This window comes from Oryzias melastigma, linkage group LG6, assembly GCF_002922805.2.
Source record: "Oryzias melastigma strain HK-1 linkage group LG6, ASM292280v2, whole genome shotgun sequence".
NCBI lineage: Eukaryota > Metazoa > Chordata > Actinopteri > Beloniformes > Adrianichthyidae > Oryzias > Oryzias melastigma.
Genome location: NC_050517.1, coordinates 1731698 through 1756998, shown reverse-complemented (window position 1 = coordinate 1756998; position 25301 = coordinate 1731698). Strand labels below are relative to the sequence as shown.

Sequence of the window (25301 nt, the reverse complement as noted above, 5' to 3'; positions counted from 1 at the left end):
GGATGATGGGAAATCAGCAGAAGGTTACTTCTGCACCAATTGTCCTGCCCACACTTCAAAAGTGAATTTCTGACCAACTCCTGCCACTCTGCAGAAACTATGTCCTAGAAAACAACACAGGTTGTAGATTTTGTCATAAAGACATAAAGTCAAGGCCCGGGGGTCCGATCCGGCCCTCTGGGTGATTCTATTTTATTGTTATTAATGACCCGATGTTATCTTGTGCTTATTTCTTGTATAATTTTGACAAAATATATTTTTATGGAGAGTAAAATATTGAAAGTTATTTGAGGTTTAAGTTGATTTATTCTGGAATAATATTCCTGCCTTTTTATCATTCATGATTATGTTAAAAAAATTACAGATTTAAAGTTTTAAAAATTGGCATTCTGCAGCTTTTTAGACTATTTTGGAGTTTAGCTAATATTTTAGCTACATGCTAGCTGTTTTGGCTAATTCAGGCTTTAAAAAAAGTTTTTAGGCTGTTTTTGAGTTTACCTACTTTTTTTTTTTTTTAGTTTATTGGCTAATTTGGCATTTAGCTAATATTTTAGCTGGCTATCAGCTTCAGCGATTTCAGCTCTCAACTAGATATCGGCACATTTTGGCCCCTTGTGCGATTGAGTTCGACACCCCGGCCGTAACGGATCACGTACACGCCCCTGTGTGCAGCATGTGCGCGGTCACTGTTCTTCGTTTGGTGTGACCAGCAAACGTGACCAAAGAAACTGAATGCGCATTTGATTCTGAAGACGAGCTTCCCTCTTGTCCTGTAGAGACAGTGCAGGCAGAGCCCAGCAGCTTCACCTGTCAGCAGTAGGTGGTGCTGGTCCAGTTGGATCGGCATTCCTCCAGAACCTACATGGAGAAGCAAAACACCACAATACAGCCACATTTACTAATGTAAAGTATCTAGAGTAGAAGTAAAGATGGCCTGATCATTTTAGACTAGCCGGTTTTCAAAGCAACAGGTGGATTTAGCTTTTGAACGTACTGGTTAGTTCTGGTTCTGGTTAGTTCCAGGTTCCTCCGGGTTCCTGAGGGTTCCTCGGGTAAATGTTCAGAGTGAGAACTTGAGTCTGAAAACCAGGAGAAGTGCTCGGCCGGTTCCTCTGAACACGTTCTGCAGCTGCTGCTATAAATAAAGCTGTAAGACTGCAGCTGATCCTGGAGCGCATGAAGTGATGTGGAGGAAGCCGCTCCACCTTTGCAGGTCTTCTGTGTTCAACATTGTCGCCTACATGCTGCACGCAGCGGGGACTAAAATAACCCACTGTGCCCTCTGTGGATGATACTAGATCCGGGATGGATCCACTTGTCAGAACCGGGTTTTCAGGCCCTAAGTGAAGAGGGAAGCTGTGCTGGCTCTCTAACGTGCAGTAAATGTGATGGTGGGTTGGATTGTTGAGTTATGCAAGGCTTTCATCCCTCTGTTGTAGTGTAATACTTAGGAATGTTGTGTAACAGACTTTTTTAAAGTGACCCAGCAATACTTGCAGCGGGCTCCCCAGCAGCAGGACTCAGCTCTTCAGGCGCTCTGAGAGGCTCTTTCTGCTCGCTGCTTCAGCCGTGCAAACTTTGATTCCTGCTGACGGTGGACGCCACGTTCAAGCCTTTTAGTCAAACTGATGGGAGAAATCACTCATCAATCTATTTATTCTAAAGGAAAATCTGTTCAGCTTCTACAAATACTTCATGAGTTTGTTTGGATTCAAATTGTCCACATTTAAAAAAATATCTGAATAGCAAAGTTTACAGTTCAGTTTAAGAAAGACTGCAAAGTCCAATGAAGAACTGCAGCTTTAATAAACATGATGAAAATGGTGTTTTTGACAGGTTCTTGTGGCATTTTTCTGATGAAAGAGGACATACAAGAAAAAAAGCTCTAATTTGTGTTTCTGAGTATTTCTGTATTCAATTGTTGTGAATCCGGAGCAAAAAATGTCATTTGAAAAATGTGGCAATCTGGATGTAGAAAACACGCTGGGCGGGGCTCAAGCTTCCTGCTCCGCTCCATTCTGATGCAGCCCTGCTATCGCTTATTATTTCCAGAAACGATGCGATTCACAAGAGCCTGAATCGATTCGATTCCGATTTTTTTCAGATTCTTTCGATTCTTCAATTCAATTAAATTTTAAATTTACAAATTTATGCACATTTGTTTAGAAATACATTAAAAATCTATTATTTCATTTGAATGCATTTACATTAATCTGATCCAGTTCACATCCTGTAAATGTATCAGTGAAATAATGAGATTGTTAATATCATCCAGAGTTACATGGATTCTCTAAAGGAGAAGTTCTAACTAAAATGTTCAGATCATTAACATTGGAAACATTGTTCTGCTTCTCCTGGAGGACGTTTCAGTTTGACCACTAGGTGACGATTGAGCTAGAGAAGTACACTTAATTCAAGAAGAAGACAACCGTATTAGGGAAAGTTTTAGACCACAAATAGTTAATTTAAAAAGGATTTCCTTAAAAGAGTTTGAAACATTAATGCCTGAGAGTAAATAAAGATGTTCATTTAGTCAGCAATTAATTTTTTTGCTCAACCGAGCGTTAGCATTAGCCGTCCTATGGGAAATTCTATTGAACGTTAGGATAAAGCTAGTGGACTTTAGCTTTATGTGCTAAATCGATGTATATCTTTTGTGAATCGATTATTGATCTATTTCGCTTAAATTGATTAAAATTGATTTTTTTTCAACCCAGCTCTAATGGAGCCACTTACAGACGGCTAGATCCATGAACGTCTGTGTTGTCCCGTGCTGGTCTGTAACCTGCGGCGCTGGAGACACATGCTAATATCCTCCATTGTGGATCTTTGGTTTTGAATAAAAATTCTAACAATTTCAGAAAATAAAACGTTTTAGGTTAATTTCTTTTAGTTAATCAAGTTTTGTCATTTATAGTTTGAATTTTAACAAGTCAGATAACGGAGAAAAATAAAGATATACAGACTGAGAATAAAGCACATATAGATGAATTTAAAAAATGAGATTCTATACCTAGGTTATCATGTTTATATTTGATAGTAAAAAGGAGAAGGTGCACCAGAGTCCTAAAAGTGGAAAATGTCATGTTTGATTTGACTTTGTTTTATTTTTATTTCAAGTAAATCTGCTGCAGCAGAAGCTTGTTTCATTCAGGGGGTATTTTATTTTGAAGGGAACTTAAAAAGTAAAATAAAAGTAAAATAAGTAAAAAGGATTTTACAAATACAATTATATTAATTCAATTATTATAATTATCTAACACATACTTTATAGAAATAAGTGGCTACAAAAATATAGATAAAGCATATGTGGGTTTTGGTCAGTAAAAAACTGGACCACATGGCTCCTTCAGAACCAAAGGTTGACCCCTGGTCTGGACTGTTACCTCACCGCTCTCCAGGTCATGTTCCACCAGGTGAGATCTCCAGACCTCCAGGTGGAAGGAGCTTATCATTGATCCTCCAACAGCTGATCTTTTCTCTTCAAGCTGCTGCTTATTGTAGATTGGTTCATCCCAGTCTTGCTCAGGTCTGCAATCTAGTCCCTAGTGTCCTTTGACAGCTCTTTGGTCATGGTGGAGATGTTGCAGTCTGTTGAAGTGTGTGGACAGGTGTTTTTCTACAGGTAACTAGTGGAAGATAGAAGAGCTCTTAAAGAATAAGTAACTGGTCTGAGAGGGACAGAATTCTTGTTGGACAGCTGTGGTCCGCGGTAAGGCGGTTGACCTCTGATCAGGTTTGATTCCCGCCTTGCCCGCCTATGTGTCGTAGTGCCACTGGGCAAGACACTGAACCCCACATTGCCTCTGGTGGTCATAGGCTGGCGTCAGAGTTCAGCAGCAGAGCCACCACCAGTGTGTGAATGTGACTGTGAAGCTCTTTGGGTCTTTGAGGAAGCTAGAAAAGAGCTTTACTGATATATTGATAGGAAGACTCAGACTCTGGACTTTGTATGGGTTCTGTTAAACTGAGATCCTGCCGTCTTCAACCATTCTGGTCCATTTCTCTTTGAGCAGAACCTACAGGAGCAGTAAAGCTAAAGTACAACAGGGTTCTGTATTCATGTTACCGTAGCAACCGGCGTGTTTAAAATGTCCGGAAGAAAAAAACCATCTGAACTCCGTCTCCATCCAGCCAGACGTTACATTACATTACAGTTATGATTTGTATGTGAAATATTGTTTTTTTCATGAATATATTTGTTTTTTTTTTTACTTTGGAACAAGACAAACACGAGTTCGTAAAAGTAAGAAACTCTGTGAAAATGAAAACATTAAAAGTTAAAAATGACATTTCTTCTGCTCACACATGAAGTCTGCTTTGCTGAGCCGTCTTTCTTTTCTTTCTACTGCTGTTAATCTAATCCAAATGCTGTTGTGCAGCAGGGGATCATATGTGTTTATAATCTGTCTTTAATAACAAGTAGATCTCAGAAAAAGTCAAACGTTTTACTCCTATTTTTCTCTGGAGGATTCATAGATCTCACAGAGCTGTTTAGTGTAATGTCAGCAGATAAACTACCGTTTACTCTACAGTTTCAGGAGATCCTCTGACATAATTTCACCAATCTGACTCAATTAAATGGAATCAATGAAAGAATGCATGAATGATTTTAAAATGATTCAAAATGAGTTTTTCTTTTGCAAAAGAAGCAACATGGAGGGTAAAAGAGCCGGTTTGGTTTCTGAGGCTCTGGAGCAGACGCCATGTTAGATAAATATGGAGATTGGATAGAATCTAGACCAATCAGCATCAACCCTCTGGTTGCGATTGGCTGTTTGGTGGTACAAAGGTCTCAACTGAAACTCATGAACAAAAAATCAGAGACGGGAAGAAAGTGAGATGAGAGACAACACATCTGAAAACTTTTATGTAGTAAACGCAAACATATTTTTAGACAGCAAAAAAATATATTCAAATTATGAAGTTTTATTCTTAAAACTTTACATTTTTTTGCAATTTAGGAAATTTTGATCTCAAAACGGTGACTTTTGTTCTCAGTATGGATGCAGGAAATTACATTTTTTACAGAATAGAACTTCTCATTTACACTGTTCCATCCGCCCGCCCATCCATCCATCCATCCATCCATCCATCCATCCATCCATCCATCCATCCATCCGTCCGACCATCTGTCCGTCCATCCATCCGTCTGTCCATCCATCCATCCGTCAATCCATCCATCCATCCATCCGTCTGTCCATCCATCCATCCGTCCATCCGTCCATCCATCTGTCTGTCCATCCGCCCATCCATCCATCCATCCGTCCATCCATCTGTCCGTCCATCCATCCATACGTCCGTCTGTCCGTCCATCCATCCATCCGTCCATCCATCCGTCCATCCATCCATCCATCCATCCATCCGTCCGTCCATCCATCCATCCATCCATCCATCCATCCATCCATCCATCCATCCGTCCGTCCGTCCCTCTCAAGGTTGCTGGGGCCAATCCTTCACATTTTCTGGATGGTTCCCTCATCCATTGTAGGCATTTCACTCTATTATTTACAGCAGCTTTTGAACATTTATCATGACGTGTAAAAATTCTAAATCAGATTAAATCTAAATGCATTCACAGAAAACACCATTTATCTTGTAGCTACAGCCTAAGACAAAGATCTTCTTAATTCTCTTTAACTTTATCGAAAAAGAGAACAGGAGCCTCTCAAACATATGGCTTTTTATTGAATTTGAAAGAACAATGCAACATTACTGAAAAAGACACACACATTTATCACCACATTTTGTTTATGGACCCTCTCTTTTAAACTAATTCAAAATGGAACCAAATGGTCTAAAATCTTTTCTTTAAATACAGACTGAAAAATATACAGAGTATGGATCAGTACAAGACAACAACCCATGGTGAAATCATCACAATGTACAGCACAGTGCTCTTGTTCAGTCATGAACGATGAAGGAATAAATTTCATGTCAGTGGTAAAGTCTCCTATTTAATACAGTATATTTTTGGTGTCTTTGAGATTACAGTTCACTCTATTCACAGAATATACATTTCATAAACATGTTGTTTAGCGGTTCTCTTTTCCAGGGGCCACTTTATTAAAGAGCATCTTCCATGAATATAATCAGTGTTGGACTCGTTCACAGTTCATGCTGTTAGCTTTTTGCAGCTGTAAAGACACACGACACCAGAGCGACGCCTTGATCAAGTATCGTCCCAGGAGAGAATTCCTTTATCAATACCTTACAGAAGCATGTCATTTCCAACTTTTCAGTCAAAAGATTATTTTCCAAACTGTTTCAAAGAGAGTCTCACCCCCTAATACTGCTGTTTGCCTCAGAGGGACCCAGCAAAGCCCCTCGACACAGACCCCCACTCTGGCACGCCCCCCCCTTGTCAACTGAGCAAAATCTTTGGTCAAAATTGGCGACAAAAATTGACAGATCACAGAACACACTTTCGATCCAACTCACAACACTGAAGCTTTTGAGAAAAAAAGGAAAAAATGAAGGAGAGATGCGACTTCACAAGTGCTTGCATAACATAAATTCATGATCAAACTCTCACTGAGACAAAACATGGAAAACCAGTCCTCACAAGTTTCATTTGAAGCTTTAGACAAATTTAGAACATTACTTTACAAGATTTTATTGTTTACTGATTACACACACACGTTTTCTGATTGTACTTATTTTTTTGTGTAAACTGTGATAGAAGATTGAAATGTTTCCCATAGAAACCGGAAAATAAGCCTCTCATTGATCAAATATGTCTTTAACATCGAGCAGGATGCAACATATACTCAACAGAGGGCGCCGTAAGCCAAAGCTTCCAGGGTTGTTCTAAAGTGCATTAGCAAAGGTTAGCCACACTAGCCTACAACTAGCTAGTTAGCTAAAGCCTTGTCTATAGCTATTTTCATTGAGAGAAAAGACTATAAAAATATAAAAACATTGATTGCCACAGCAGACATCTCCGAAGAACCGATTTCACATTATTTTCCAATTTAAAGGTAACGTTTCAGAGCTGAGGAGCGACTATTTTAGATTTGCTCTAAACAGAACATGGCTTCATTGACTGTATCTGAGAACTGAACTGAGTGACCCCTCCCCCCTGGTGTTCCATTACATTTTTGAATGACATTTTCTGTTTTGCCATTAAAAAAAGAAAGAGGTCAAATGAAGCCATTGACTGTCTATTAGAACTGGACTGAGTGACTCCTCCCCCTTGGGTTCCAAACAGGAAGTTCCTGTTGGCTCCAAGGGTTAGGGTTAGGGTTAGGGTTAGTCCAAAATCCCAAAGACTTCTATAGAGAACTAAACAGCTGTTACTCGGTCATTCTGTTTGTTACAATGACCTTTCTTTCTCTGATACTTTTTAACATCTTCTTGATAACCCTCTTTTTTATTATATTTTTCTATACTTCAAATGATTCAAATTATAAACTGACCAAATTCCTCAGTAACAGTAGGTGGAGCCTGCTGGCCCCTCCGTCCAACATTCAAAGAGTTTGACCGACTTTATGTTGCCTGTTTTCGAGTGGGTGTGGCCCTCCTAATTGGTGCAAATGGTCGCTATAGAAACGTTGACTCAGATCGACTTGGACCAATAACTACTTACTGACATCTGGTGTCCATATGGCAAAGAAAGACGAGTGAATTGACTTAAGATGGTTTAAACCGGAAGTAAAGTATTTTCTTTGGATGACATCACTCTCTTTGATACAGTCAATGGCATACCAATGTTGTCATGTTCAAGATGTGGGCGTGGCAAGCATAAATGTTTGATACTGCGTATTTTTAATGTTATCATAAATAAATCAAACATCTGTGAGTGTTTAGGTGTAGCATACATTTGGTCCACACTTAAAATATGAGAATTGTTGCTTCTGGGACTTTTTGAAAACTAGTATGGCAGCTGTGACCAACCAACCCAAATGGAACCTCATTCATTTCTTTCCACCACCAAACTTCCCGTTATGCAGGATGGAAACAATTGTCTGAATTTGGTTTTTATTTGCCAATGAGGTAAATCTCCCTGAATAAGTGTCTTATAAACCAATGGGACTTATTCAGAGGTTTGCATGGTAATCTGTGCTGTCTTGCAGGAAGCTGTTTTGGTCTCAAAAGAGACTTTTCTTGGGCCTTTTTTTTTAATTTGCCCATTTTATATGTTACCACAGGAAGATGATTTGCAAGTTGACATGGCGTTTAGCGTTTCTTCCAGACACCCTGTCTGGATTATGACTGTAATGAGGTCCAAACCCATGATTGGCTGGTTGTGGAACCAGTGCAGGACACGTTGTGCCTCAGTCTGGGGGGGGGCTTGGGTAATCAAATACCTCATTTTAAAAAGTGCAGTTTATCTAGCCTTTTTTCTGAGCCCCAGAATAAAAATAATTAAGGATCAAACATATTCAACAAACCAAGATGATACGCAGAGATCTGAGCTCTTCACTCATGAGCTAAAGTTGGACCTGAGCTAACAGAGAGGTTCCTGTGGAGGTTGGGGTTTTGGCTGTGCCGGTTTCTGCTCCTGACAGAGGAGAACGATGTATCACAGCCTGGGACTTTACATTTGTGGAGAAGTCGAAGATGGACAGTCTTGTAATGGGCCCTGAAAGTGCCCTTGTTGCTGTAGACTTTTTGGCAAACGTGGCACGTAATTGGAGATCCAGTCACACCTCCCTGAAATCCGCTTTGTCCTCCCCCACTACAACCAAGGTTCCTCTCTCCACTCAGTGTCGGGTCATCGTCCTCGTGCCTCACCTCACTGTTTCCATCGCAGCTTTCATCACTGTCCTCCATGGGGATAACTTCTTCATCCTCTTCAGGTCCCTCTCCCTCCTCACTAGCGACTCCATCCGAGTCCCAGGACAGCTGAGCACTGCTGCCAATGCAAGCTGGAGCAGCGGCAGAGGTGCTCAGATCCAGGACTGCTCCATCCTCAGCAGTCGGGTTTCTCTCTCCTCTGCCTGATTCCTCCACCTCGGCTTTAGGAGACGCTTCAGTGCTTTGTGCAGCAGGTATCTTGCTCATGGGGAACACTAGACCCATGCGGTTGTGCCCCCTAAAGATGACAGACGTCTGGCTGGAAGGGTCCCGGGGCAGATCTCTGTCTCGCTGTTCAATAGACTCTCTGTTTCTACAAAATGATGAAGATAAGTAAAGGGAACTGGCTGGACTCAGAGAGTCTTTGGTCAGCAGCTTGTGGTGAAGGTTCAAATTTGCGCTGTGTCTGCAGACAAAGAAATCACAAAAACAGTTAGTTTTCACAGTAGAGAAATCAAGTTCTTTGTCAGACTAATGAAGGATAGAGATGGAGTTTACACGCATCTCAACTGCTGACCTACAGTCTTCCTCTGAAGGTTTTGTGGGATGACCAGAAAACCGTCTGAGGAAGAGTGCAGGCCAGCGGTCGAGACACGACCAAAGAAAACCACATCTTTATCTTCGTTTGGCTGATGATAAGAACTAAAAGTATGTCTCTGTATCTCCAGTTACTGGGAAACCCCCCCCTGGAAGAATCAGGTTAGAAAAACCAAATGCTTGCTCACGTTAATCCTTGAACTGGGACAGAAAAGGCTAATCCTAGCAGTTAAGCGTTCATATGCAGCTTCTGATCTCACAGCAGTCATTGTGTTGAGAGCTGCTATCTACAGAGGAGACAGGCAACAGGGGGTGCATTCCCATTTGTTCTCCAACAAACCCTGCCCTTGGATCTCCAGGTGGACACACCTAACCCAGGCGATCAGCAGAAGCTGGAGAACCCTAAAGCAAGTCTCTGCTCAGGAACAAGAGGATTTCTGATAACTGTCTTCTTCAGTTGTCTTAAGCTGGATTTCTGTCTGCACCAGCTTTGACTTGACCCGGCTTGAGTTTACACAAATTTAAGACGTTTCCACTAGGTGGCGTTCCTGCAGTAGCTTCAGTTTTAGTACTTCTTTGCAGTTCCAACTGAGCCAAGTCTAGGTAGATTTAGGAAGACTGATGGGAGAGCTGCACTTTTGCCTAATCGTCTGAAACACCGGGGGAAAGCGCTAGCCTTTTTTCTACGAGCTCTCCCACATGAAAGTGGTATTTAAGTACAATGAGCAAAAAAGACACCAGAATAATGACGAGTGGAGGTGATTCAAATCAAACGGCTAACGGAAAGGTCAGATTAGTTTTGCACTTTCATTGTTAAGTGATGAAATATCAAGAGAAGACTGCTCTACTTGATGGACTTTCCTGTTCAGATTAGAAATTTCATGACTGAAAATCTCTCCGACGTCTTACCTGTCTCTACTTCTGCGGGAGGGGAAGGTAGCGTTGCACCCATCCACCGTGCACGTGTGTATGTCCTTGAGGTGGGCGTTCTGGTAGTGCATCTTGATGCTGAACTGGTCTTTAAAGTTCTGGTTGCAGATTTCACAGTGGTGTGGCAGGGTGAGGTCAGCCTCGGGGTCATGGTGGGACATGCTCGAATCACTGTAGTCACATTTGTCCCGCCCCCCACGATCTATGAACTGGAGACCAACCCCATTAGTCAACCTGTAATCTTCCTCGTCACCTTTGAGGTCAGAGATTTTTTCAGGCCCACGTGGTGAGTTGGCGTTCTCCTTACTTGTTCTTTCTTCACTACCATTGGATTCTTGAGAAAGTAAGTTGTCACAGTGATTTTCCATCATCCTGCTTTCAAAGGAAGGGGATAACGAGTGGTTTGCTTCAGCTTGCCTCTTCTCATTATCTTCCTTATCAGTGAAGTCCCTGTCTGAAGTTTGGTCCAATGTGCATTTTTCCGTTTGCTCTTCCTCTCCTGATTGTTCCGTGCTCATGTGCTCCTCCAGTGGCCTACGCTTGACCTTTCCCTGTGAAGGTAGCTCATCTTCAGAGCTGCTCTCCTTATCCATCTGCTTATCTTCTTCTATGGTCTCTTTCTCAATTTTAATGGGCATGCTTGACTTCCGAGACTTTTTCTTTGGTATGGGTTCTGCCAGGCAGGCTTCAGGTGCTGCAACTGGTTTGACTGGTACAGAGGAGGACAACAGAGGGAGTGATGGCAACGTTCCTGGGGTGTTAGCAAGTTCTGCTGGTGTCACAAGGCTTCGGTAGAAAGGTAAGACCGGTTGTACAGTTTTGAGGTTGGGGAAGAGGATTCCGCTCTGGCCCACGCTGGGGAACGTGCTGCTGTGGAGCTTGGGGCCAGGCTCGGCATTGCTCACCATGTAGCTGGGGGCTGACTTATGGCTTTCTGAGGAGCAGATGGAGAAGGGGCTGCTGTACTCGGGCCTCTTCTCTCCTTGAGAGCTCTCATCAGCAGACAAGCTGCCCCGCAGGTCTTTGTCTCGATTGTTTCGGTTCATAGGCATGTGGAGGCGAGGATTGGGGTTGGCGCTGTGGCGGTTGCGACTGCGCAGTGAGCTGAAAACCATGTTGCAGCCCTCGATGGTGCACTTGTGCTTGATCTTAAGGTGGACAGCATTGTAGTGGATTTTCAGTGTGCCTTTATCGTAAAAGGTTTTCTCACAAGCATTGCAGAACACGCGGCCCTTCTTCAGGGATCCTCCACCTGATGAGGCTCCTCCCCCGTTCCTGTCCAGAGAGCGAAGTTTAACCTCAGGTGACATCTGCATGACATCAGAGCTCATGGATGGCGTGCACGGAGTGGAGGGTCCGTCTGAGTAGTTGTCGCTGGCAGAGAAGTCCTCACTCTCCATCTTTGTGGGCGGGGAGATTCCTTCAATCAGCTTCTCTGCACTTTGGTCCAAGTCAGCAGAGAAAGAGATGGAGCTGGAGCCCAGCCTGCTGTTCTCGGAGGAATGTGAGAGAGGAAGAGCGCCGTCTCTTCTGAGGTCCTGATCCTCTCTTCTCTGACCCTCCATTGCAAGCTCTCGCGTCTGCTGGAAGTGCTGTTGCACCATCCCCGCCGGCGCTCCCAGGAACGGCGCCTGCACCGAGCCTAACATCTGGAATGGAAGCATGAAGGCCATGCTGTTGATGAAGTTCTCAAAGTGGTGCATGCTGTTGCTGCCGGCCTTCTCCAGCTTGGACGTGGAGAGGTTAGCGGAAGTGCGGGGCGTGTTGCGCTCGATGAAAGTGCGGATGTCCGAGTTGGTGCGGGTGCTGGGAACCAGCACGGCCTGGCCCTCTTTGTCCTGCAGAGCCATGAGCTCCACTATGGATTTGGTTTCGCCGAAGCGGAGGAACTGCTGCAGCGTGGCGATTTCCTCCTCAAAGGTCATGATGGCCCAGCGGTCCAGCACCTTCCCCGCCGCATCCTGCACAGCACAGAAGGACACATGGTGAGGCGAAGAACGCGCTCGAGCCTCTCTGGGAGGAACGTGCTCTGCTGGAAAGGTGGCAGCATCAGAAGGATGTGAGCGCGGCCTCATTAAAGCGCCGCGTTTCATCTCCCAGGTCATTTTTCTTCATTTAGATCATGTGCCGGCTCTGCCCGAGCTGAACACCACGCACACCGCTGTACACAAGCGCGCGCTAAAATCAAGCGCAGCGGCGCTCATGGCTCTTTGAAAGCCAAGCACGGCCTCATGCCATAACCGCCATTAATATTTCATCACAGAGCATACTGGCTGCATCTTACAAGAGCTAACATAAATTAGCTGAGCCGGACCGCCTGATGAAGCTCTAATCGCAGGTTTGGCAGCAGCTTCAGTGGAGATCTGCAGCAAAAGACATAATATTTACAAATGTACGCAGCGAGGTCTGGAGACTTCCCCGAGCAACAAGTCTGTGTCGGGGGGGTTGGCGGCTTTGGTCGCTACATCACACCCCCACTCTCGCCCCCGTCTTCCTCAGAAATTCTCTCAGTCCTGCTCTCAGAGTTTCTCAGGTGTCCTGCAAGTCCATGTTTAATAAAACAGACATGCTCATGTTTTAGTCATGCGCTGCCGGGTGGAGGTGTTGCAGCTCATCGTCTGCCATCCACGCCGCCAACCGTTCCACAGATCCAGCTCCTGTTTTCCTGTTTTCATCCAAACGTCTGTGACCTGCAGCTGCAAGCTGCTCACAGTGAAACCAGCGAGTCTGCTCTGAAGAGGCAGAGCGCTCTTCATCACTGCATGGAGGTAGAAGAGGAAGACTCGGGTTCTGTCTGAGCTCCGGGAGACGATCGAGGACGAAGAGGAGTTTAACGGGAGCTGGACATACGAGTTGAATCAGGACCAGGTGGTAGATTTGAGAGAAATATTGAAATAAAAAAACAGTAATTTAGAAAAATCGAGGAATTGTAAACTTGAAGGAAATATGGAAAATGTAACAATAAATAATAATCATTCAGAGTCGATCAAATCATTGGGCAGAGGACCAAAGATGAAAACGAGCTTTTCAGCTAATTCTGGCTTCTTCTGTCAAAACCATTTGTTTTGTCTTGTTTTATCATGTGGTTTTATTTTAAATCGCATTGTCCACTTTTAAATAAATAAATAAAATAGATACAAATGGAAAAAAAAATTAATTGTATACTTGAAACTTGAATAAGTAAAACTCTAAAAAAAACATTACCAAATAAAGAATAATGTTTATAGCAGCTGTTTTATATTTAGACTTATTTAATTTGGTTTTTTTTGTTTATAGGTTTAAACTAACGATTTTCTTTGTGGTTTTCAATTTTCAAATCATTTTTTCTTCAAAATAATTCCAATCTAGTTTTTCATTCACCTGAGGTGGATCCTGATTGGACCACACTTTTTTCTAGGGGGGCATTTTCAGTCGAAGTGGGACATCGTGGTGAACTGACGTGTAAAACCGTTTAAAATAGTTGTTGTTGAAACGTTCGACTCTGAAGCTTTATCCAGTTGAAAAACTAGTTGCTCCTCATGAAAAAAAGAGAATATTTCACTAAAAGTTTGTCTAATTTTCAAATATTTTATGTAATCTAAATATTTTTGATCAAACAGAAAATTATATTTTCTATGAAGAATTTCTTTCCCCTCATTTCTAAAGCCAACCAGCATCACGGAATCGACAGTTACAGGAGAAACCATCCTCTCCTCCAGCTGATCGCTGAAGCCACCCCCCCCCCCATTGAAAATCATAGCAAAAGCTTTCAAGTTTCAAAATGAACATGAACACAACGGAACACTAAACTGATCATTTATTTAAAAACTAAGCATTAATTCTAATAAATTCTGTTTTCAAGTTTTACAGAACAAACATAAAATTAGAACACAAATACCTGAGGCGTTTTACCTTCAGAACTTTTTTCTGAATTTTGTTTTTAAGAAAATGTATTTGTATAAAAGTAAATTATAAATTGGAATGAACATTTTCTTTCATCATCCAACTGTAAACTTCAATTCAGGCGTGCTGAGAGAACAAGGAGAGAATTCAGAGATCTTCTAAATCGGACTTCAAGTGATTTCATTTTATCTGCACAAGAACAGCCTGAAAACATAAAGATTAGATTGTTATTATTTATCGTTTATTTTAAAGTGCTCTCACGAGGGGGGGGCAGCACAACATCTGACAGAGGTTGCAGTTTGTCGTGTAACACCCACTGCTAATACACCGCAGGTTCAATTCTGTTATTATATGAAAATCGATTTTATGAATATCCTAAAAATTAATTTTGTTGTAATTATCCGGTACGTCTTAAACTCCTCTCGTGAAACTATTGTCTGACTTTATATAGAGGCGACACACGGAAAGCTTGTTAGCGTTAGCATCACGCTATGCTACATCATAGTCACCAAATCAACACGTTCCACTGGATTTTCTGTTGCTGCTATGAGTTTGTTCTCAGTTTGACTGGATCCTGTCAACAATCCCCAAATGTCCCGCTGCCTCAGCCGAAACTAAATGTGAGGGAGGGACCGTTCCAGGACACCGAAGGCTACGCGGAGAGGATTAACGGAAGTGTCGAGCGTCTCTCTCGTTTACCTCGCGTGGAGACATCGGAGGAAGAGAGGCCAAAAGAAATGAGCCACAATGAGACTTAATAAACCAATTAGATGCAAACCTTTACTAGACATTTATAACTTTTCAAAATAAAAGTCTGTCATGACTCATTCTTTTATTGAAAAAAGTTCTGTTGCGATAAATATCGTTATCGTTTTATCACCCAGGCCTATGTGTGCGAGTGCTTCACCTCATGCTCAGTGGCTCTGTGGTAGAGTGTCCGCCCTGACTGGACTGGAATGTCGCGCGTTCAAATCCCGGCCGAGTCATAGCAGAGACTCCAAGATGACCCAGTGCCTTCCAGTTTGACCTTCAGCATTAAGGGTTGGGTTGGGGGCTAAACCACCAAATGGTTCCTGAGCGCGGCTGTGTCTGCAGTTCACTGCTCCACCAGAGGGAGGGGTCAAATGCAGAGAACAATATTCAACACTGCGGTGTGTGACTCTAATAGGACTTTATCTTTATGCGCTTTCTCTGGGTTTCTCCATGGGATCAATAATGGCACACGCAGAAACCAGGAAGAAAAAACATGCAGAAACAGATTCTATGTTGCATGCTCTTCATATTTCATTCAACCTCACCTGAGTGACTGAAGGAGTGACTGATGTCCTCCAGGACATGTTACTAAAGGAGAAACGTGAAGTTTCTCTCTGGACTGAAGCTTTATTCATCTTTCTAATGCTGCATCAGAATTCAAACCTTGTTTTTCTGATTTCCAAATGTTTCTTAGAGCTGCTGGTTTCCTACAGAGCTGCTCACCTGGAGCACGTATCCCCGGATGTAGTCCTGCAGAGTCCAGTCCAAGGCGTTCAGGATCTGGATCACCTCCTCCTGCTTCAGCACGGAGAACAGGCGGTCCAGCAGGATCTTCAGGCGGATGGGGATGGCCTGCGTGCCGTACAGCATCAGGCTGCAGATGTCGAACACCACGTTGGAGTGCACAATCTCCACCTGGCTGCTCTGGTACAGGTGATGCACCTTCAGTTTGCTCAGAGCTGGAAGTTGGATTTCAGAGGATCACATTAGATTTAAATGTTTTCTGTGAAAAGAAGTAAAAAAAACTGAAGATTGAAGTAAAATTATTACTTTTGAAAAAACTGAAAACACTGAAACAAAAACAGAAATCTTGTTTTATGAGAAACTCAAAACTAGCAGATACAAAAATGAGTAAATTATTAAATGGAGAAAATGTTACAATTGAGAATCATTCCTGCAATAAAACCAGAGCTCACACTAGAAAAGTTGCATCACGTTCCATGATGCTAGTTTGAATGATTTTTGATGAAAATACAAAAGCTATAATGTTAAATTTGCTAAAAGGCTGGAAATTTCATTTAATTACTATGACAGAACGGTGAAGTTGACTTAAATTTCTGAGAAAATATGTAGTAAAATTGCTTAAAAATCCCTAACACATCCCAATTTTACAAAAATATTTAGTGTGTTGTTTAAATCATCTTCTTCTTTTCCCTTCAGGGGTCGCCACAGCCAGTCAGTTTCCTCCATCTAAGCCTGTCTTCAGCATCCTCCACTCTAACACCAGCCACCTTCATGGCTTAAATATGAGCTCAAATCCAAAATAGCCTAAATAATCTCAGTAAACTAAATTAGCCAAAAAACTTTAGCATGTTTCTAAAATATTAGCTCAACTCCAAATGTTTGGAAAATGACTCTAAAAGATGAAAACATATACCATGAATATATTTAAAGCCATGTTGCTAACCTACTTAAACTCTTGAAATTTAAGGACTTTCTCATTCATTTCCTGTGGTGCATATTTTACTCAATATTTCAAAAACTATAGTTTATAAATACCAAAAATACAAGCAGGAATGTCCTGAATGTTTATATACCAAGATTGCTGAAAGTTTGATTGAGTTTTTACATGCTGAAATTAGGGATGTCCCGATCCGATCACGTGATCGGAAATCGGGGCCGATCACGTGATCGGAAATCGGGGCCGATCACGTGATTTGGGACTCGATCGGAATCGGACTCCTTTGTCCGATCAGGATCGGATATTTCATTTATTCTCATTATGATCAGAGCTTTATATTTCATCTTATCATTACGGATAAATACTCCACTCCAAGTCTGCATGTCATGAAAAGATCACAAAATGTCATCACCAGAAAACGGCAGCAGCTCAAGCAGAAGGCTAACTTGTAAACAAGCTAGCTAGAAAGCTAACTTCTGGGACCAATAAGTCTTTTAAAAACGCTTTAAACTGACAGCAAGTGTCTCTATTGGTTTGTCATAACACAAACAACATCCTCTAAAGGTATTAGAGTTTTTGTTTCTTTTAATGTGAAGCTCTTCATGCTGCAGACAGATGGCTAAACAGCAGCTGCTAACTGCTACATGCTAGCGCCGTGATTTAACTCCTTAGGACCCGAGCTGTCCTTTGATATGCCTGTTTTATTTATCTGACAGAGAAATAACAGTTAAGAAAATTAACTACTGTGGTAATAAAACAGAAAATGTGATGTCTTAAGAACGTAAAAAATAAGCACATAACCTTAAAAATAACTAAATAAATAAAACTAATAAATGAAAACTAATAATGATATCAGCTATTCATGAACACTCATCAAATTTTATGCTAAAACAAAATCATAATTTATTTTTAAGAATTTTAAATGAGGACAGGAATCACATTTGGTCAAAAATGTTCAATAGCTCTAAAGATGTTAAAGCTAAAGTCACTAAACTTTATCACATGACTAATTATCACTTATATAACAAGAAAATTGTACTTTTTCCTAGTTTATATTTGCTGTATTTTTAATTGTTTATTAAAGCTACTTCACAGAAGTGTTTTATTTAAGTTTTTAATGATAAAAGAAGGTTAATGAAATATAAATGAGGGACAACACTAATCTGTTTGTTTAATTTATTCATGTTTTAAATGTCTTATAAAAGTATCGGATCGGGACTCGGTATCGGCAGATACACAAAATCAAATGACTCGGAATCGGATCGGGCTAAAAAACCTGATCGGGACATCCCTACTGAAAATTAGCAGGAGAATCACTTCAGTGTGAATGCTTACTAAGCAATCACACAATAAAACATTTTGCGTTCATCTATTGTTAAAATGTTTGAAAATTCTCACAATCTGGAACAAAGTTGAGCAGACATTATTGTTTAGTGGATTTGGTTAAAGCCTCATTTTTAAAAACCGCATCAGAAGTTTTAGGTTTGACACATTTCAGCTCCAGATTTTTCTTTGCTCCGTTTCCAGTCTATCATCCAGAGTTGAATGTAGCTGAAAAGCAGCTATTTCTGCGTGTGACGTTCTGTGTGGTCAGCCGGGAGCCCTCACCATGAGCCACCCAGCCATGCTTGCAGTTCTCACACTGCCTCCTCTTCAGCTTCCCGGGCTTGAAGCCGTCACAGTTGCAGCTCCCCAACGTGCAGCAGATCACCTGAAGGTTTAGAAAATAGAATAAATGACCGTCAGTCATGGACAGTAAAGCTGCTTTTCCAGCAGGCGTATTGGCAGAGACCAGGCCGGTGTAACAGCTGAGGAGACACTCGGGGAGCAGGAACCGGCTCCATGAAAGAGTCGTTCTTCCTTCTGTGGAATTTAGATTCTTGCTCTTTGTTGGACAGTGAAGAAATACAAATAACTTTCAAATGCCAATAAAGAGAAACGGGGTCTCAAACATGCATGTAACCACTAGAGCAGCGGTCGCAACCTTCACAATAAAAGAGCCACTTGGACTCTTTTTCTACTGATCCAAACCTAGAAGGAGCCGCATAGATCTACGTTAGCCTTTAAGAAGTTTGGATTTACATTCTTTAACTTCTTTTAAAAAAAAATATAATTATGAATTATGTCTATTTAAACATAAACAAAAGCAGAAATAAAAAAAGAATCTAGCCCCTCTCAAAATGTGACTTTTTTATTTATTTTGTATGCATTTTGACAGAAGCTCAAATAACTTTCAAAGTAAAAGCGACTCTCTGGACGGCTAGTAACCATGTTGTGCAGCATAGGATAATATGTGCTTTTAATTCAATTCAATTTTATTTTAACTCATAAAAGATCAAAGTTTTTACCAAAGTTTTACTTTACATATCAAATCTGTTCATTCTGGAGGTAGAGCTGATCAAACCAGACGTCTTCAGGTCAACAGGATGTAAAAACCTCCAGAGTTTATCATCTATGTGAACCTCAGACATCAATGTATACATTTAACTCATCAAAATCAAATAAATGATAATTAATTAATCCTTACTTAAAAAAATGCTATTTTATTTTTCTTGTATTTATTTTTATTTTTTCCCTCTTTGTCCTCAGCAGTCTCACACTTCTGGGTTTTGTTATTTTAGTTTGGGTCTTGGTAGTCTTAGTTTGTGGGCTTTGTTTATTTGTTTTCTTTAGGTAGTTTTGTTTAGGAGGAGCTGCTGACTCTGTCCACATGCTGGGTCAGCATCTCCATGATTATTTTATGTTTGGTTAAGGATCCACCATGGAGAGATGAAAGAGCCACATGTGGATCTGGATCTGCAGGTTGCAGACTCCTGGTTTAGGGGCTGGAACGGCTCCATGACCGTAGAACGACGGTCACATGCATGAAATACAATCAACAAACTAATCTCAGCCAAATGGCTCCAGCAGCCGGCTCCTCTCTGAATATCGTCACTACAATGTCATTGAGATTTAAACTAAAGCTCATCTTGAAAACCAACCACCCCGTCTGAGAGGTGTTCAGGATCCCGGACAAGCCCCCACCGTTTGTTAAACCAGAGAATGTTTGCTGCAGATCTTTGTTTTCTCTGAGCTGATGATGGGATCACAGACGCTTCATCCCTGCATGGGGCTGGAAGCGACCGTGACCGCGTGGTTTGGTGACCACAGAAGACCCGTTTTCATGTTTTCATGTTCGCTCTGGGGAAACATCGGCTCTCGCCCGGAAGTGAATGCTGTGGCTGCATTGACCCTGGGGTCAGCCCTGGTTCCACTCGTGTGTTTGCAAGTCCTACAGGTTTGATGCAGAAACACAAAGTGCTTTTGTCGCGTCGACACACCAAAGCAGTGAAGACGACTGCAGACATGTGGTCCTCAGGGAGAGTGGGACCAGATTATTGACCGTTTTCATCAGCTCTCTCTCATGCTCAGTTACACAGTTGTTATTCTTTATCATTGATTGAGCAGAAAATTCTCGTGTCGCTTTTCTCTGCGTGTTGAAAGCTGCAGGAATGGAGGATTCTGGGAAGGAATCTCCCAGAAACTTTAAGCAGCTTTTAGTTGCAGCTCAGTTTGGTTTATTTGACTGAAGCGAACCGGCAGAGCTTGGAGAACGGGAAGTTCTCCGACAGGATTCCCGGCGCTGTGCCTGTGAGGAAGAGGCCGGAGCGTCTTCAGATTCTGATCAAAGCTGCTGTTGTTGGTGGTTCTGGCTGAAACCTTGGGGTGGCTGCACAGCGCCTCCCCCTGCATCTATAATGCATGATCAGTGGGGCTTTAGCAGGCATGAGCAGCATGCTTAGCTGGAGCTGCTCTCTGCAGACGAGGAGGAGGAGGAGGAAGGTGCAGCTGGACGGGCAGGCCTCCTCCTCCTCCTCCTCCTCCTCCTCCTCCTCGATTAGGCCCTGGCTTCAGGCTGCGCTCGTCCTTGTAATCCGGGATCAGGCTGTTTGGCCTCGCGGCGACTCCTCGTCATTAAAGCGAATAAAGTGGGCAGAGATGAAGGTGGCGGCGGCGGGAACCTTCGTCCTGTGACAGGAGAGGAGCATCCCTCAAAGACGTAATCCCAACACCGCCCAATTAGTCTGACCCCCCCCCCACCGCTCCACAGTTCTGCTCTGATCCCAGCAGCAGCGTTTATCTTCATTAGAGATCGGTTCCACCGGGTCCTGAGAGGACGGAAGCAGCGCCGAGCTCCGCCGCCGCCCGCCTGTGTCCCCGCCCTGCTGTCACAGCAAAGCTGACCCACAGCGTGCACCGGGGACGTCTGTCTACAGGAGCCACTGCTCGGTGTCAGGCCCCAGCATGCACCTGGAGTGGAGTGGGTCTGAAGCAGCAGGTGTGGCCACGCCCACCACTGTTGGAAAGTTTCAGAAACAATCATCAGCTGAGATACAGTCGTGTTCGTGACGGTGAACGACACGCCGGCGTGATTCTCTGAACAATGGCGTGGAAAAGCGGCGAGGACGCTCCCCCCACGCTTCAAGACTGTCACAGACTGCAGTCCATCAGAGGCTGAAGCCACGCCTCTTTCTCAGTGGACGTTTTCCTTCCTGCTGTTTTTACAGCGTTTCTGTTTGTAACCTTCAGGCAGGATGTGAGCTCGCCGCCCAAAGGCATCATGGGAGGTGGATGCTCCTCTGGGGCACACTCCTGCAGGTTCAGGCCGTTGTGGAAGTTCCCAGCATTCCTGGATCTTCTTCGTTAGGTCGCCGTCCGGCTCAAGGTGGCGCTCTTCGCTCAGATTCGTCTCCTTCCCTGGTTTTTAAATTCTTCTAGTTTCATTTGCTGAAGGTTCATAAAAGCTTTAAACATTCATGAATAGAACAGAATCTGGTTTGACTGAAACTTCCTGACGTTTCCAGCAGAAACAAAGATATATAAAGAACTTTATAAAGGGTTTGTGGATCCGTTTCCTGAATGTTTGTAGAATTTTCCATCAAGTTTCAAATTTCAGAATCTTCAATCCGTTTGGAGATGATCTTCAGTCGATCAGACTACACAGAGCAGGAGGTCACTGTTCATCAGGACGTTCGCTCCGTCCACGTTACGGCGCAGCGGTCCGGCTGCAGACGGGCGCCGTGCCTGAATGAAGCCGCTCTGAGACGGCTGCAGGGTTCAGTCTGAGCTGAGAGCACCTCGGGTCTGATCGGATCCTTCAGAATAAAACTCCAACATGCAGTTTCATTCAGAGGTTTTTATGTGGATCCTGGTTTTCAGAAGGAGGAGCACTTTTCACAAAATGACTGAAGCAAGAAAAAAACGTTTTCCAAAACTGATCAAAATAGGAGATGTGGACTGACATCGGAGTGACGTCTTTAAAAAAGTAACCTTAGAGGAAAAAAAATGTTTTTTTTAATTTATGAATTTACTATTTTCTCAATCTTTAAAAATAAAAATGTCCCCAAAAAACACAAAAAACAAATATATTCCTATTTTAAATGTTACAAAATAAAGTTAAAAAGATACAAATATATATGTGTAAACGCCAAAAGCACATTTAAAAAATGTTTTAAAAGCAAATGTTATTCACATTTTATTTTATTGTAAAGTCCTAATAAAATATGTAAATAAAATATGTAAAGGGAATGTGTTTTTTATTAAATCAAATAATAAATAATAATTTCACACAATATTTTTTTTTTCTAAATCCTGAAAGTTGAAGATTTTTTTGGGGCTAAATAAAAACATTTAGAATTTGTTTTCAATTCTGATAAATTTCTTAGAATTGAAAATATGAATTAATTTAAAAAAACAGAAGAAAAACCAAAAACAAACCTGTATTCAGAGTAAAATTAAAGGACAGATCTTTAAAGGTGTGTGTGCACATGTGCACGTGCACGGAGCAGCATAAATTCTGCTCGCCGTTTTAAAATATTTTAAATGTTTAAAAAAAATGAAGAGAAAGCTGCAGGACGAACGCGGCGTCTGACGGCCGACCAGCCGGGCTGCTGGGGCAGCGGCCAGCACGCACGCGTGTGTGTGGGGGGGTTAGGCTGGTGGGGGTTCAGATGCTTCATCCTCGTACCAGAACTCTTCATGCGACGAAGACGAGGAAGAAAATACCTGATCATTCATGGAGGGATGGAAGACCCTCCCTGAAAGAAAATGACGGTTCAGAACCTTCTGGACCGAGTGGAGCTGCTGGACATCTCCATGGGAGCAGACCAACACGGTCCTCATCACCTGCAGTGAGAGTGCCACCGTGAGTCCAAACGGGCCGTCAGTGCTGAACCCCCCAGTCCAGAAGACCTTCAGAGGTCCGATCCTCAGATCTGTTTCAGTCTGACCCGGACAAACACGTCCTACAGGACCAAGTGGTAGAGTGTCCAGCCCGAATCTGGTGGGTTCAGACCATTCCCGGATCGGCACGTCAGAACCAGGGGTCTAACCCCCGGGGGGCGGGGGGCACATTTCACTAACAGACTCTTCTACGGCCGGCATGTTCCCGGCTGTCTCCTCTGTGAGCGATTACCAGAACCATCAACCAGAACCTGAGCTGACGGCAGGAGGACGGGCTGGGAGCCGGGCCGGACCGGACCGCCTCCTGCACGTCTCTACCAGCCGCTCCTGAAGAGACTTCAGGTCCGATATCAGCTCCTAAAACAGACGGATCTAACCAGGAAAACCATTTTGGATGCATTTCCATAAAAGTTCCTCATTAGAAACACAAACACTGCAGCAACACAACCAGCAACACAACCAGCAACACAACCGGCAACACAACCAGCAACACAACCAGCAACACAACCAGCAACACAACCAGCAACACAACCAGCAACACAACCAGCAACACAACCGGCAACACAACCAGCAACACAACCGGCAACACAACCAGCAACACAACCCAGCAGCGCACAATCCTTCCCGGACGGTGACATGAACCCGGAGCCGCTCTTTAATGACATTCCAACAGGCTGACTGAAGACGGCCCAGGAGGAGTTACAGATGTTGGTTTTTAACCGACTCCTGAATGGATGAAACTGAGAATTCACTTAGAAATGTTCAGATCTGATCTATTGAGTTGAAGGTTTTCACATCATTTCTGATGAAAGAAAAGCAGTAAAACTGCAGCAGAAAAGTGTGACTGTCAGTAAAACACAAAAAAGAAAATCTTTCACTTTGTTCAAATCTGCTGATAAAAAAGCAAAACCAGAAAAGTTTCTGGTTTTCAGGAAGATTTCTGGAAGTTCCGATCATTTAAAGACTTTCAGAAACGGACTTCCTGGTTTTGTGTAGAATAATCTCAGTTTGTCTGAAACAGTTTCTGCAGATCAACAGACGTTGGTTGAATCGTTTTCTCTTCTTGAAGGACTTTTCCGTGAGCAGAAGAGTCTCTCCTCTTACCTCAGCCATGGTCATCTATTCGGAGGTTTGCAGTGATGCTGTGGAGTTGGCCATTCTCTGCAGGTCCCACAAAGCGGCTCAGTCCAACTAAAGAGCCATGAGCGCGGCGGCGAGGCGGCGAGGCGGCGAGGCGGCGAGGCTGGGCTTTGTCTGCGCCGCGGCTGCTCGGCTGCTGCGATGCTCCTCCACTGCAGGCAGAGCTGAAACTGGGCACCGGGGATCGGAATGAGATCCTCCCACTCGGCTTTCTCACCTCAGGAGTCGCCTCCCAAACGCACACACAAGCAGCACGCGTGGACGCACACGTGCACGCCCGAGTCACAGGGCAGTCCCCTCACAGCTGGCTGGAAGAGGGCATGACACTCATCTTTCACAGAGATTTGATCAAAAGGAATCACAAAGGCTGCAGGCTCTCCTGATGCACTCAGAGACTCTCCCTTTTCTCCCCCCGCCAGAGGAGAGCAGCGCCGGGCCTCTCCGTGCACGGCCGGCGTGTGCGCCTGGATTCACCTTAACACGCCGCCGCCAACGCCTCCATAACAAGTCATGCCTTGTGCCGTCAGGAATGTGGAGCGTCTCAGGAAGAGGGGGACTCGACACGTTCAGCAGCTGCTTCTGCAGGGTCGCAGCCGGAACCGGGTCTGTACCTGAACCGGGTCACAGCGGAACCGAGTCTCATCCAGAACCGGGTCTCAACCGGAACGGGTTCTAAGCCGGAACGGGGTGCTGAGCCGAAATCAGGTCTTGTGTCAGAACCTGGTCTAAGTTGAAACTGCGTCTCAGACGGAACTGGGTCTTTACCTAAAACGGGTCACAGCGGAACCGGGTCTGAGTCGGAACGGGTTCTAAGCCGGAGCCGGGTCTGAGCCAAAATCAGGTCTTGTGTCAGAACCTGGTCTAAGTCAAAACTGCGTCTCAGACTGAACTGGGTCTTTACCTAAAACAGGTCACAGCGGAACCGGGTCCGAGCCGGAACCAGGTCTGAGCCAAAATCAGGTCTTGTGTCAGAACCTGGTCTAAGTCGAAACTGCGTCTCAGACGGAACTGGGTCTTTACCTAAAACGGGTCACAGCGGAACCGGGTCGGAGCCGGAACCAGGCCTGAGCCGGAGCCGGGTTCTGAGCCGAAACTCGGTTTCAGCCGGAACCGAGTCTCAGCTGAAACCGGGTCTTAGCCTGAACCGGATCACAGCCAGAACCGGGTCGCAGCCAGAACTAAGTCTTAGACGAGTATCAGCTGGAACCGGATCTCCGCCGTGACCGAGCCTCAGCCTGAACCGGGTCCATTATCTAGAACCCAGTCCCTTAGCTGAGGTTCTGTTGGAACCAGGATGTCCACCGCAGCAGGAGTTCCAAGAATGAAACCTGAAAACCAGCTGCAGGATTTTGGCTGA

General features: G+C 43.6%; 1 protein-coding gene and 1 long non-coding RNA gene across 4 annotated transcripts in view; one reads left to right on the top strand and one right to left on the bottom strand.

Moving 5' to 3' along the window:
* Positions 1 to 25301, top strand: part of LOC112152895 — a 68410-nt gene that overhangs the window by 3026 nt on the left and 40083 nt on the right. For both annotated transcript variants that reach the window (XR_002920405.2, XR_002920406.1), the window contains exon 2: positions 15596 to 15834. This is a non-coding gene — a long non-coding RNA (uncharacterized LOC112152895). The remainder of the gene's footprint in view (positions 1 to 15595; positions 15835 to 25301) is intronic.
* On the bottom strand, positions 5667 to 24309 carry bnc1 (basonuclin 1). 2 transcript variants are annotated; one of them, XM_024282729.2, is made up of 5 exons: positions 23909 to 24309; positions 18191 to 18293; positions 15625 to 15860; positions 10246 to 12227; positions 5667 to 9205 (listed from the first exon to the last, which is right to left on the bottom strand). In XM_024282729.2, exons 1-5 carry the CDS (start codon positions 23921 to 23923, stop codon positions 8422 to 8424), a joined length of 3120 nt encoding a protein of 1039 aa, XP_024138497.1. In that variant the 5' UTR covers positions 23924 to 24309; the 3' UTR covers positions 5667 to 8421. The 2 variants fall into 2 exon arrangements, with proteins under 2 accessions (XP_024138497.1, XP_024138496.1); XM_024282728.2 differs by lacking the exon at positions 23909 to 24309 and having other exon boundaries at positions 18191 to 18669.